Source organism: Mastacembelus armatus, chromosome 10 (genome assembly GCF_900324485.2).
Source record: "Mastacembelus armatus chromosome 10, fMasArm1.2, whole genome shotgun sequence".
In the NCBI taxonomy this organism is placed as follows: Eukaryota; Metazoa; Chordata; class Actinopteri; order Synbranchiformes; family Mastacembelidae; genus Mastacembelus; species Mastacembelus armatus.
In genome coordinates, this window is record NC_046642.1 from 16,997,507 (window position 1) to 17,011,210 (window position 13,704).

Consider the following 13,704-nt stretch of genomic DNA (forward strand, 5'->3'; position numbering starts at 1 on the left):
GATAAATAAATGTTGATAAGAAAATATGATTATACATAGAGAAGCATGAGAGCCCAGCTGTGACTTCACTTTCTGATTTCTCAAAGCACCCCTGATCAGGCTAACCATAGCGTTCCCTGGGGAGAGGTGTGGTCACTGTCAGAGCAGATTCCCCAGAAGCCCAGAGACAGATGAGCTACGACCCTCACCGACCTGAATCAAGTTCTATGACACCCATCGTGTCTTTGTAGGGTAGTCAAAGGGCAAGATGTGGACATACAATTACATACCTAACCCAAAATTTTCCAGGAAGTCAAGAGGTATGACTAGAAGAAGTGAGACAGATTTGTACTGTCTACCCTAAAGGTGGTGGACAAAGACAGTTGTAGGGCCTGAGAGGTTGTTGGTTATTATCTCAGCTGAAATCCAACCACACTAACAAGAGCTGTGATCAAATTAGATCTTGCATCAGATGCCCATTTATAGTTTCCCAGCAGAGTTTTTCAATATCCCTCTGAAAATAGCCATCCATTGTTGCAGAGTCATCACGGTTCTGTTTGTACAGGATAACCTGAGAAATACGGTCAATGTGTAGCAGGGATCTAAACCAAAACATAGTCTGGAGCAGAGATGGCAATTGATAAGAAGCTGTTTATGAGGCCTTTGTTGTATTTTCTGAGAGGGACAGAGAGAGAGATAGTACATTACCCCTAATGCTGTACTGTAATGAAGGCGTTTACTGTTCTGTCCGAATGCTGTTGAACAGATAAGACATTGGCTCTGGATTAATAATGTAGCATAATGCTACTGTATGAGGCAGCAGACAGCCGAAGTACATGAAGTACCAGTCTGTCTCTTCTTTCACTTACTGTGCAACTAAACAGCTCAACACAACTCTCTGAATGGATGGATGGCAGGCACATGATGTCACATGATGAGTCATAAATCAACAAACCAATTCCCTCTCTGTTCCCATCTGCCTTTTTATACAGCATTTCAGTGTATCACTAGTTTGAGACACCTGATATTTACAGTTTGTGAAAAAACTGCATATATAGGCAGCACGGCTATACTCACACAGCTAGACAGATCTTATTTACAGCCGTCCTTGTAAAGGAAATGAGGCTGGTGGAGATTACCTACATGGGCATTATCAAGCCCTGAACCAGGATTGTGAACTCAGTAAACTCTGTAAATGCTACACATCAACATGTTAGTTTTGTCATTGTCATAACAATAACATGCTGAACATGTTTTTTTTTCTTTTCTTTTTTGTAACAATTGAATTCAATACTAAAAACATATGAAGTGGTCTGTTATGTTATTGTCTTAATGTTGCATCTGCAGTCTTTAAAGTTTTGAATTCAGGCCCATCCAGACTTATTCATTGTTATTTATACTGACAGTGCACATTAAACAGTATTTCTTTAAGTGTGCCAATGTCAGCCAGCTGGCTAATTTTCAGCTGCAGTCCTTTCGACAGCAAGATGTCATGTAGCCCTAAAATAAACATTCTCAGGACAGTGCCGAAGTCATGCAGTGCAAGGAAAACCTTAGTACAATAATGGAGAAAAAATGTCCACTGTGTTGTCCTTGTAGTCATGCAAGTACACACAAAACAATAAAACAAACCAGTGCCGATTATAAACATGCAGCAGCAAAACCCTGTTATAATTTTATTCAGCAAAATTCCTGAATTTCCCATTAGGGATTAATAAAATTTATCTCATCATCTCATCTCATCTTTTCAAAATGCATATAAGACATAAATAAAATGACAGTCATAATGTTGACCAGACATTAAACGGGTTGCTTGCATGTTTTTATTACCGTTCTGTGTTTTCCTTTGCCAGTAAATATTCAGTTCACTGATATTCTGCTATATACATGTATATTATACATGTAAATTAAAGAAGCATAAGTGACTTGCATGACTGCTCTCATGGCATAGCTGTAAATACTTTACCTGAATTAGAATTCATCCTGCCTGTGAATAAAATTTTTTTGATCAGTGAGCCTTGTGGACCAGCTTGTCACACTGGAACTTAACCAGATTTTCAATCCCACCACTGACACTGTTACCAAACTCTGAACTCATTTCTCCCTCTGCTCCAGTGGGATTATCCAGACGTGAATGAATGAGACTCTGTGGGATCAGCACTTGTTATCGCATTTGCTGAACATATTCACAAGCATTAGACACAAACAGGAGGAGGACAGGGACTACAAAGGAAGAAGGAAAAATCTAAACGTGTGCAAAATGCACCTACGGGTCACCAAATAGCACTTTTACATATAGAAAAACAGTGTATGTGAAATATTGTGCATACTGAGTATTCATGCTCTATTTTCCATTAACATTAATACCAACATTTAATAAGAAATAGATGTGAATTCAGAGTTCACAGTCATGTCCAGAGTGCTATACTATTATTGGATCTTAGAAGCTGATAAAATACATTTACAGTACAATACAGTAACCATACAGTCTATTCATCTAGCTTTAACTCTATAATATTTCCAAAAAGTTTGTTCTTATTCGGTTGATATATGAGCTTTATTCAATTTATTCACAACCCCGGCTCTCAGTGATTAGCTCACATTGATCTGACCAAATGGCTCTCTGGCCCACCTAACATAAAATGTGTTGGGAGGCCTGGTGTGTGATAAAGTACAATACTGACTCTAAATTAGATTTCCCACCAGCAGCCAATTCAGCGCTTGGAGATGACTTACAGTAAGTTTTTTTTTAGGGCTAAGACCCGACATGACTAAACTGATCTAGTCTGACAGGCATTCTGTTTGTTTTGTTTTTTGTTATGTCTTGGTTTTTTTTGTAACAACTTGTACAACGCCTTATACCAGGCTTGTTCACAGACCACATTGGCAAAACAGTACTTTGAATAAAAGCAGCTCAGGAGAGCAGTAGCATTATGGTGATTTAAATGGCCGCGGACAGTAGGGTGTATTTCATTGAGCCCATCTGGCCCGTTTGAAAGCATTGCTGAGTCTAAGAGAGGCGGTCAGGTGGTAGAATAGAGAGGGTGATAGATGGGGTGTTGGGTGCAGGGGGAAGGGAGAAGATGAGAGTGCAGATTTGAGGGGAAAAGGAGCTCTTTTCCGGCAGGGCTGAATCAGGCTTGGCTGTGGCACCTGCTCTGCCTGTTTTCATACCAAGCAATTGGTTCTGGCTCCTAACCAGCTTCAACCAACCAGTGTTTCTGAAGCTCACAACCTACCAGCTCACTCTCTTTTCTCCTTCCTTCTGTGACATTTTGGCTAATGTCTCTTCCCCTCTTCATCTTTCTGACTCTCTTCCTTTGACTTTCATCTTTTCAGATTTCTTACCTTTGCTCTTTCTTTCTCTACTCTTGTCAATCCCTTTTTCCAGCTTTCCATTGGTATCGAGAGCTGTGGGTTCAGGCCAGGGCCTCCAGGTTTCCATAGTAATACTTTGTGTCTTGATGTCATTAGTATTGATGGTGTGCTGTTAGGCCTAGCTGTCCTGGCACAGGGGCTGTTTACTGTTTACCTCAAACTTAAACCATGAATTGTGACGGTTGTGTTTGTCTGTGCAAGTGTGTGTAGTGTGTATGACTTACTATATATATTCAGTTATGTGTAAAAATAAATGAATAAGCAACAGATAGAAAAAAGTGTTTAAGTTGATTGTCTGATGAAAAAGCTCTTCTTACAGGAGCTGGCTTTGCACCAGGGAGAGGCTTGGCACAGTCGAAATAGCTGTTTCACAAAGAAACATCTCCTCTGTCTGCTTGCTCACTGTATAATTACTGAAGCGTGTCTGTAAAGCACAATTCTCAGCCCAACTCCCTGTCCCGTTCCTTTAGCTGCTTCGCTGCCTCGTCTGTCTGAGGAGATGTAATTCTCCTAAGAAATGTATGCATTTGCTTTATGTGATCACGTGTGTGACCTCATACATCTGTTTTGATTTCTCAGATCCTAGGGCTGCTCTCATGTCGCCACCTCTTACAGATTGCCCAGCTGAAAGCTGAAGGCCAACAGCTGGCAGGTTGTGGCTGAGGCCAAGGGTGAACAAAATGTTATTATATTAATGCTCTCACATCACATGCAGGGAAGGCATGTCTACGATGCTCACATGCACAAAAATTACATTGTTTCAACAGACATAAATAAAATCATCTTTGCATGATTAAAGACTGTCTCGGGATGTGCAGTAACACTCCCTGTATTGACTGAAATGAGAATTGATTTTTGGGGACATTACATTAGAGTCAAACAACACCACAGGGATGACACTGCATTTCAGATAATATTTGTTTATCACAGATTATTCAGTACTGCTGTACTGTGTGTGTTTCTTTGGGATCTGTAATAAGAAACTAAGTTACATAGAAGTTTTATGGGCTGCACTTTTAATCATATTTGACCTCAGTTTGAACTAAATATATTTTATATTTATTTTATTTTTATTTGCTTTGGGGCATTTCTGTTTCATTGTAGATAATAGTAATAGAAGAGTGCTGTTAGGAAATGCGTCATTCAACAAATGTGCTCATGGTTTTTGTCATTTTCCATACTAGAAGCAAAGAGATCCCTCCTTAATGTGACTTAAATGTAACGTGGGTCAAAATTCACATTCTCCAGTCTACATCTCCAGACAGTATCATTGTGACAGTCTTTTATTGTGAAATTTCCTCTGTGCCTTACACAGTATTTACTCACAGAGCTAGAAGGATACTCTGGGTGATACCGACATGATTTAGCTAACTCAACTGCTGAAGTTCCACATTAGCTTCAGCTGAACTTCACGCAGAGTCAGGACTGTGGCATTTTGTCCCCTATCATTTACACAGTCAGAAGAACCAATTACAGCAATCACAATATATTATATTTATGTATGTATGAGTGCTATTTTAAGACAAAACTGAAAAGATTATGAACCTGTCCTTTAAATCTCGAGGCCACCAGGAAACCCAAGGTTTGTCAACAAAATGTATTAGTCAAATATTAAAGATCTTGAGTGAAGGCAGGCTAAGGCTAATGCATGTGTAACATTAGTCTCATATTGCTCATGTTCACAGTAGTGCTCTGGTTGACTGTAATATGTACTTTTGCCAGATGGTGGTGCTGTAAGATTAGCTTTTTTTTTTTTACACACTATTTTTGACACATTTTCTTCTCATGATACTCAAGCTCTATTTTTATTTCAATGACATAGATAGATAGATAGATAGATAGATAGATAGATAGATAGATAGATAGATAGATAGATAGATAGATAGATAGATAGATAGATAGATAGATTATTTCATTGTTTTGTTCTTTTACCAGCATACTATATATTTGCTTGAAAAGCAATCATCATAAGCAATATAAGTAATTATAAATATCCTAAAGAAACAGATGGACAGACCACTTTCTGCCAGTCTTCTCATTCTCTGTTACGTCAGAAATGGTGAGTCCCTGAGGCTACTTGACCCTCCTGCCAGCTCAATAAATTGAGCTGTAAAAATTAAGCCCTGAAATGAGAAACTGGCTAGGTGAGCCCAATGACATGCTTGTATTAGAACAAGTGGCATGAATTTATCATCATTGTGTTAAGGGCAGATCCCACCTTAAGCGCATCTTGAAATGCGTGTGCGCTGGCTTGGGGTTGCGTGTGTCTAGTTGACAATAGTGTGTGGATGGACAGCTTGCCACCCTGTGGGCACCACAACTACAGTCTAACTGTGAGCCATGCTGGCAGCTGCTCTGCCAAATGGGATTTTCTTGGAGATTAAGGCCTAAGTGTGATGCGCTTGCATGTGTTTGTCTTTGTTGTTGACAGAGTATATGTGTGAACCATTGTAATAAAGCTCTGTGGGGTTTTTTTTTGTATGTTTAAGTGTAAATTGGGGGGGGGGTCTTGAACCAAGGTGCACAGAGAACATGTTCTGTAGTCACATGGGGCTGGTTGAGACGTGAACAAATGGGTGGAGGGAACCCTCTCTGGCAAGCTGAAGAGGAAAAGGGAGGGGACGTGTTCAAATGTGGGGTCCGGCTTTTTCCACCCTGCAATTACTCTTATTATCAACATGAATTCACTTTAATAGACACTGTCTACCTAATCTAATGGTTACTTATACATACTGGGAAAGGAGAGTTTAATTTTACTGTTTAATTCTGGTTAGAAATGCATACAGCAGAGTTCTTCAAGCGGTGGTTGAGAAACCTAATAATTATTTTCATTAATAAATTTAATTAAAAACAGTTCATAGATTAAGTGAACATTACTCAGCAACTCAATTATATTAAACCAGATTAATAAGATTTTTCAAACAAGATCTAGTCTTCAAAAAATCTTATGGCTTATGTAATTATTAATTTGATCATGATCAATTTGATCAATTGTTTTTAATAACTCCACTTAAAGTGAAACTGAGCTGTGCAAAATTATAGACTGCCTCATATGAATTTTGAAAATGAAGGCATTTTAGAGAAATTTCTGTTTGCCTCAGTGTCTGCTCTGCAAAGAGCCGTCCACAGGCCAGAACATAAGCTGTGCATGGATCCCTGGTCACGTATGGGGAGGTGGCTTTGTAGACAATCACTAACCTGCTTAACCTACTTTCTACTTGCTGGTCTTTTCATCTGTCCCCGGAAAGGAAGGTGCTGCAGGATAAATATAGTATGCTTATTAACACACGCACAAAAAGTCTATCCAAGCTTTCTGAGCAACGCATACTGTACTGTGCTTTGTTGTATTTCTCAATGTTCACCCCTGATGCATCACTGAACATTTCACAAATGAAATCAAGCTTCACTCCGAACATGAACTCCTCATGTTTGGCCCATTAACCCAACTGGTAGAAAACGTGTTGGGATGCGCTTGAACCTTTATTGAGATGAATATGACCAAAATAACGACATTTTAAGATCTTAATTGTCCAATTATGTAGACAGCTGTTGTGCTGCATTGCAATGCCAGTTCAATTGCAGTTTCCTAGCAACCAGAGAGGTAGAATGCAACGACTTGCAGTTAAGTGGCATCATTTCTTCTCAGCGAGACGACTCTGTATATTCACAGAACAATCTAAACACACTTTAGATTACACACTTCTTCACCTTTAAGCTAAGCTTTACATCAGTTTACTGAATATAACACTGAAATGTTGCAAATGTGTATGTGTGTGTTGACACCACACAATGTACCTGAGTATGTAGCAATCCATGTGGGTCATGTGTGAAATAGCTGTGCAAACAAAGTCATTTCAGTTGATTAATTTTCATCCAAAACGCTCCGTCCTGTGCTAATCATTGTACATGCATTCTTTTCAATTAATTCATTATCAAGGGAGGTAGAGAGAGAAGGGAGGTGTGGGGGGAGGTTGGGGGAGGGGAAAGTAGAGTCTGGGGGAAACAGAAAATCCAATCCTGCTGGTCTGAAGTCTCGGAGCAATGGAGCATTAGTCTCATCCTGATGTAATTGGAATGACACCAACAGTAAAGCCTGCTGATTTAGGAACAGCCTCTAGGCTTGATTTAATGCCCTCTACCAAAACTATACATCCATCTTTTTATCTTTCTCTGCTTCCCTCTCCCAGGCCTGCCGAGCTCCTCGGTATCACTCCCACACCCTGTCTCCTCCCCTTTCAGTATAGTCATAGAGCTATGTTTCTCCATCTGCACCCTATTAGTAGAGCAGTAGCTACATTTTATTTTTTTTTAAAGCCAGAAGGTTTTAAACCTCCAGCAGAGTGTATATTCCATCATTGTACTTACACCTTATGGCATTTACACACTTGAGTGGCTATGTTTTACTCGCACTGAGCTCATGTTTTAATAGTGAATAAATATCTCCAGAGTGCAAAGAAAGGCCACGCTAAGCAGGTGTATCCAGGCCAAGGTGCTGCATCCCCAGTGCTTGCTCCTGCTCAGTCCCCTGACAGATGGACTGCCAGGACAATCCTATTACCCCCATGTGTTTAGCTGCTGCTAATGCCAGGGTGGGTTGCATGACTAATGGAAGGCAATGAGTGTTTGGGTGGAGAATCTCATGATACTGAATGATGATCAGCTTGATTTGTTTGTTAACATAGAGGAGATCTAAAACCAGTGAACAGCAAAACCAGTGACAATTATAACCATTCTGACTCTACCTCAGCTAATGCAGCTTCTCTCTGTGGACTAACTAACTGCTATATTTCACAGTGGTTTCATCCTTGTCCTGTTATTAAGACGAAGAAAGTGACTTTAACATTTTTTGTGTAATTTATGTTTATGTATTTGTGCTTTCAACATTAAAACATTACAACCCTAAGTTTGGCTATTTTAAAATAGTTTTTTGTTAGCATTGTGATTATGAGCATGTTAGCATACTGACATTAGCATTTAGCTCAAATCAAATACATAAGTACAGCCTCACAGGACCTTTTATCGTTTTATGCTAGCACACATTTAAATGTTGCAAACGTGATGTTGCTGGCAGTGGGAGCGCCATCCTGGACAGTGATTTGGGCAAAGACCCAAACAATTTATTTTCAAGGTGTTAAAAGATTTTGTTTTTGTAACTGTTTTGATGAAAAACTGTTTACAATTGAATCACTGCAATTTGAATGCACAGTATGTTTCCCACTTACTTATTGGTTCATCTCAAAATATGATTAAAAATACAGGTCTTAAATAGATTTTGGATTGATCCACCAAAACCTCACATTTGTTGGATTAACCAGATGAAAATAATCTATAGCCTATTTAAAGCGCACAATATAAAATGGTCAATATACCATTGACTGCAATCCTGAGATATGAGAGAATTACAGCAAAAGTGGACTGTAACAGGGCTGTGCAGCTGCTGTCTGGTCAAATATCTATACTTGGTGTGGAAGCATGTTTGTGCACACACGCACATAGGTCGCTTGGTATGCAGACAGCGTCTTTGTTGCCTGTAGCCCTACACCAACATCCCTAGGTCAAGCAATTACCACACATCAAGGAGAGAAATTGGGCATGACTAAAATATCCCTGCCATGTGATTGTGTTCCTGTGTTTGGTGCTGTTAAAGCCTAATTTAACCCACTTTGTCCATACGATTGAGAAGAATTGAGGGCATGCTATTCCCCCCCTGAGCATTTCCTGCAAGTCTGACACATAGCAGCTGTGTTGTAGACCCACTGTCACTGGTCTCTACCCAGTGGAGTGGGAGATGGGATGTAATGAGCAAGAGAAGTGAGGTAGGAGAGGAGAACATGTAGCTGGAGGTCTGAAGGAGGGGAGCATTAAATGAGCCATGAGGTGCAGAAACTTGAGGCCTTTCAGCAAACAATCTAAAAATATGCTTGTATTGACCTGATCAGTAAACCAATCTGGTTTTCCGTTCAGAGTTGCTGCTCTCAGATGTTTCCTAGCTCATGTGTTCACATTTTGGAGAGTGATTTGGCAGGAGAGATATAGGAATGAGAGAGACATATATACACAGGGAATTGGACAAAAGCAAGAAGGGAGATGGTGGATGTTAATAAAGAGGCAGCATTGATCCCAGGCTTTGGCTCTGGTATCCTCTACTTATTCCTTCGTCATTTAGTCAAATATCTCTTTGCCTTTAATTAAGCGACTCCTACCTTTCATCTATCCGCCTCACCTCCCAAGGAAATCTGACAAACCTGACCCTCTCATCCATGTGCTCTTATTCTTCTAAATCTATTGTTTCACTGAGTCTATTTCAATTTCATTTGGTCTTGCTACTCAGCTGTAACTTAGCCAAAGTCTTTGTTCTGTGTGTTTCTTTTGTCCTCATAGACACTGTTTAAATATTGATAGAGATGGGAAGCACTGTTGACCGCTCAGTCAGATCTGAGAGGGTCAGGGATGGCAGAGTTTCATTAGGGGAGCATAGGACTGTAAATATGGAAACATGTGAATCACAGGGCCTTGCCGACACTCCAGCAGCCTTCATTATCCTCCTGCATGGATAATGCCCCGTAATGTATTCCAGTGGATATGGAGGTTGGAGGGTGATGGGGTGTAAAATAGCATGTGTACCAAGGCCCTGTTTTTTGGTATGAGCAGGCTGCCTCCTTCACAGCCAGATCCCCATTAGTAGAGGAGCAGAGGATTGGATGTGCAAATGGGTTCGTGGATTAGAGAGCTAATGCATTTAGGAGAGGGGGCTCCACAATCTCTTTATTGCTGCTGCTGATGTGTGTTGAGGCTCGTGCAGGGGAGATACCCAGTCCCTTTGTGGAACCGGAGAGATTTAGGGTAAAGTGAGTAGATAAGGGCAGGGATGCACTGCGAGCACATACAGCCACACTCATGCGACACACACACACTCATCTGAGATTATGGTTTGACCAGAGGAAGGCTTGTTGTGTGTGGCGTTATTAAACTCTGCAAGGAAATGAGATCTTTCCAGAAGAGGCGCAGACGGCGCCCTTACTAATCTAATTAATCAGCGTCTCGGTTTTTTCATTTTCTTCTTCCTTCTTTCTGCTCATCTTTGTTGTTCTCTCCTTTCTCATCTTCTCCTTTACTCAGCCCATCCTTCCTCTGTCTTTACTTCTCTGCTGTGGGCCCCCCTCTGTCCTGATTTGAACCCCCTAGTGTTTGGACACATATGCGCCATGCCAGCACGTCCTATAACGTGCCTTATAAACACTTACTGTGAGAGAACTGGATCTACATTCAGACAGGAAAGTCCTGCTCAGCCTGTGGTGCAATGTATAGACAGCAGCAGGACAGAAAGGTGGTGATGCAGGGTTAAGATGCAACCTGCTGCAGGCCATAAGGCAGCTGTCTCCTTTGGGTGCATGAACATTCTCTGGTGGTCATCACGCAGTGAGTGAACATTTTGAACTCTTTCTCTGGTGGTGGTTCGACTGAGCCTCACATTTGCTGCTTGTGGTTTTTTTAAAGAGCCATCCGTCAGGCAGCATGGGAGGGGTCCTTCTCTGTTGAAGCGCCGCAGCGGCAGCAGCATCACGGTGGGTAACTACAGCACAGCTCTGCGCTATCCGGCACAGTGAGTCAGCTGAGCAGCCGATATCACAGGTGGATCAATGAAAGAATGAGAGAGAGCACACCCCGCAGGGTCTGGACACAGAGATGCGAAGATGCAACTCTGGTGGGTCTGACAAGGAGAAACTGAAGTGATCGGAGCAAGCATGTTGACGCATAATCCCGCCCGCCCCGCTGGCACTGGGAGGGGGCAAATCCAGGCTGCCTAAACTCAAATCCACCAAAAGAGATTTACGGAGTGCGCTGCTGCGGGTTCAGCCACCCCCAAGAAGACATAACAGTTCTCTAATGCTTCACCAGCTGTGCGGGCGCTCTGTGGTGATAATGAGTATATTTTACATATTTTGGGGAGATTAACGTGTTTCGACGAGTTACCTGAAGCAGAGGACGCTTTAATATAAAACTAGGCGTTTCAATCCAGCTTTGGAATCGACGGTGTCACTGCGTAGCGGACGGAGCGCTATTTGATGCGTCCTGGTGTGGACGGGACCTGCTCGTACATCATCCTCAACATCCTCATCATCAAACTCATCATCGTCACAGGTATTTGATCGTGATTGTGTTGATTAGACCGGAGATCTGGAGCCATGACAGCCCCCCCGCTGGTCCCACAGCCCGCCTGCTGACGGTACCCGGCAGGATGGGAGCAGGTCTGCCGCGTTCAGGATCCCGAACCAGTCGATTTATCAATGGAGGAAGAGAGTGACACCCGGAAAATCAACAACAGCTTCCTTCGCGATCACAACTATGCAACCGAAGGTAACCAATGATGCTGAAAAAATGAAAAGCCTAATTTTAAACTCCAAATAACCAGAGGGTGTAGCCAGAGGGGTGATATAAGAACAACAGTAAGTCACTGCATAGCTTTATTAATGGAAATAACTAGACTATTACAGCAAATGTTAAGGAAAATACTATTCTTCTAATAGATTTTATAAATGTCCTGTTCCACCAGAATAAAGGTTATAAGGCATAAGGGTGATTTAAAATGTACTGCATCACCTTAACTCCACTGTCCCTATAACCCAGAATGGTCATATTAAAGGTAGGATATATTCGGCCGTTTATTAGAAATATTTATATTATAAGTTAGTGTCTGGTGGTGATGAGGTGGTTTCCTATCATACCTGCATGGCCATCCTGACCACAGAGAATCAGGTGCTTTATACTGTATGTAGTGTAGGCAGCGAGGGAATAAATGAGGATGAATAAGTGATAACAGCAGGCTATGTATTTTCTTCATTCCTTGTTCACTTGTTGAAAGAATAAGACAGAGGTGGCCTAATTTTGAGAGCTCGAAAAATTGATTGCCCCCCCCCCACACACACACATTACCGTACATCTACATAACTGAGCACCAAACAATAGCTGTTTCTTGCAGAGTTATTAATGCTGCTTCTGCGCGTGTTTCCTCCCCACTAACCACACATTGGCCTCCTGACTGTCTGTTAACTGTTTTGACGCTTAATTGTTGCCGTATGTTCCACCAATCAGATCCACCTATCAGCCACTGACTACTTAGATCACTGTTCAGCATAAAATCTTGATTTACAGGTAAAGACAATCATTAATCTCCTTACTATTTCGGCCCTCATTTACTGGTTCTGCAGTTTGGTTATGGACATTAACTGCTGTACTGATGTCAGTAAGATAATTGAAGCCTGGGGCCTTTCCATTACACAGATTAAACATGCCATAATGTCTTTCTGAATTGCTGAAATGCAGTATATTGTCTTGGAATGTAGCAGTTTAATAGAGATTAATACTAAACTTTTGTCATCGTATGAGCAGAAAATTAGCTGCAACTAAAGATTATTTTCATTATGAATTCATTTCTTGATTAATTGTCTGGTTAACTGTTGTGTCAAAAAATGTTTTTAAAAAAATGCCCATTATCATTTCGAGCAGTGATGTAAGAAAATATTACCTGAAGATATTTAGTTCACAAAATCGATCACAAAAAGCAGTTTCTATCATATTTTCAAGAACATAATCATTTTCTTCATCTCACGGAGCAATTATTAGTTATTATGTAGATATTTTGGAATGAACCGTTTTTTTTTTGTCTGTATTGTTTAGTTTAAAATCCATGTACTGCAGTTTATTTGGAGACTACAGTCAGTTGTAATAATAGTCAGTGCAGCATTGGGGAAGCCTCTAATGGTTTCACACTAGACACATTTCACAACCTACTTACCATAAGGTTTGAAAAGAAACAAAGTCCAACAAAATAGAAGCATTTTAATGCAGAATATGACGGAGCATCCCACAAACAATAAACTCATTAAATAACATGTCTTCACAAATTATCTACAGAATGTACTTGCAGGCTACAAAAGACTAGAATTGAGGTTGTTGGAGGGCACATGTGGCTGCATGTCAGCTCAGGTTACTGATGGTGCTGCCGGCTGGAGGAGAAACAAAACCAGGGCTCAAAATGCAGTCTCATTTTCATCATTTCTCTTGCTGCTTTCCTCAATAATTTTTTTCTCTCTTCATTTAAATACGGGATAGCATCATCATTTTCTCAGCTCCGGCACTTACAGATGATTCCCTGTCACTACTAAACACACAGTCACTGGTTCATAGCGAGAGGAAGTGAAGTGGGGGTGGGAGTGAGTGTGATGGATATCTTTGTTTGATGTGTGCGCTGAGATGAAAACTGGGAGGGGATCTTCTTCCAGCTTCGCCCTGTGTTGCTGTCTCTCTGTCTCACTCTTTTACTCTGTCTTGTTTATTTCATAGGGA

General features: G+C 41.0%; 1 protein-coding gene across 2 annotated transcripts in view; it reads left to right on the plus strand.

The window, feature by feature from the left end:
* Positions 1 to 13,704, plus strand: part of LOC113144338 (serine/threonine-protein phosphatase 2A 55 kDa regulatory subunit B beta isoform) — a 36,268-nt gene that overhangs the window by 7,494 nt on the left and 15,070 nt on the right. Inside the window, exon 1 of one of the 2 annotated variants that reach the window (XM_026330325.1) lies at positions 11,220 to 11,715. The exons of the other annotated variant lie outside the window; for it this stretch is intronic. Coding sequence (XP_026186110.1) covers positions 11,646 to 11,715 — 70 coding nt within the window. The 5' untranslated portion in view covers positions 11,220 to 11,645. Of the gene's footprint in view, positions 1 to 11,219; positions 11,716 to 13,704 lie in introns of those variants that run through there. 2 annotated transcript variants of the gene reach the window in all.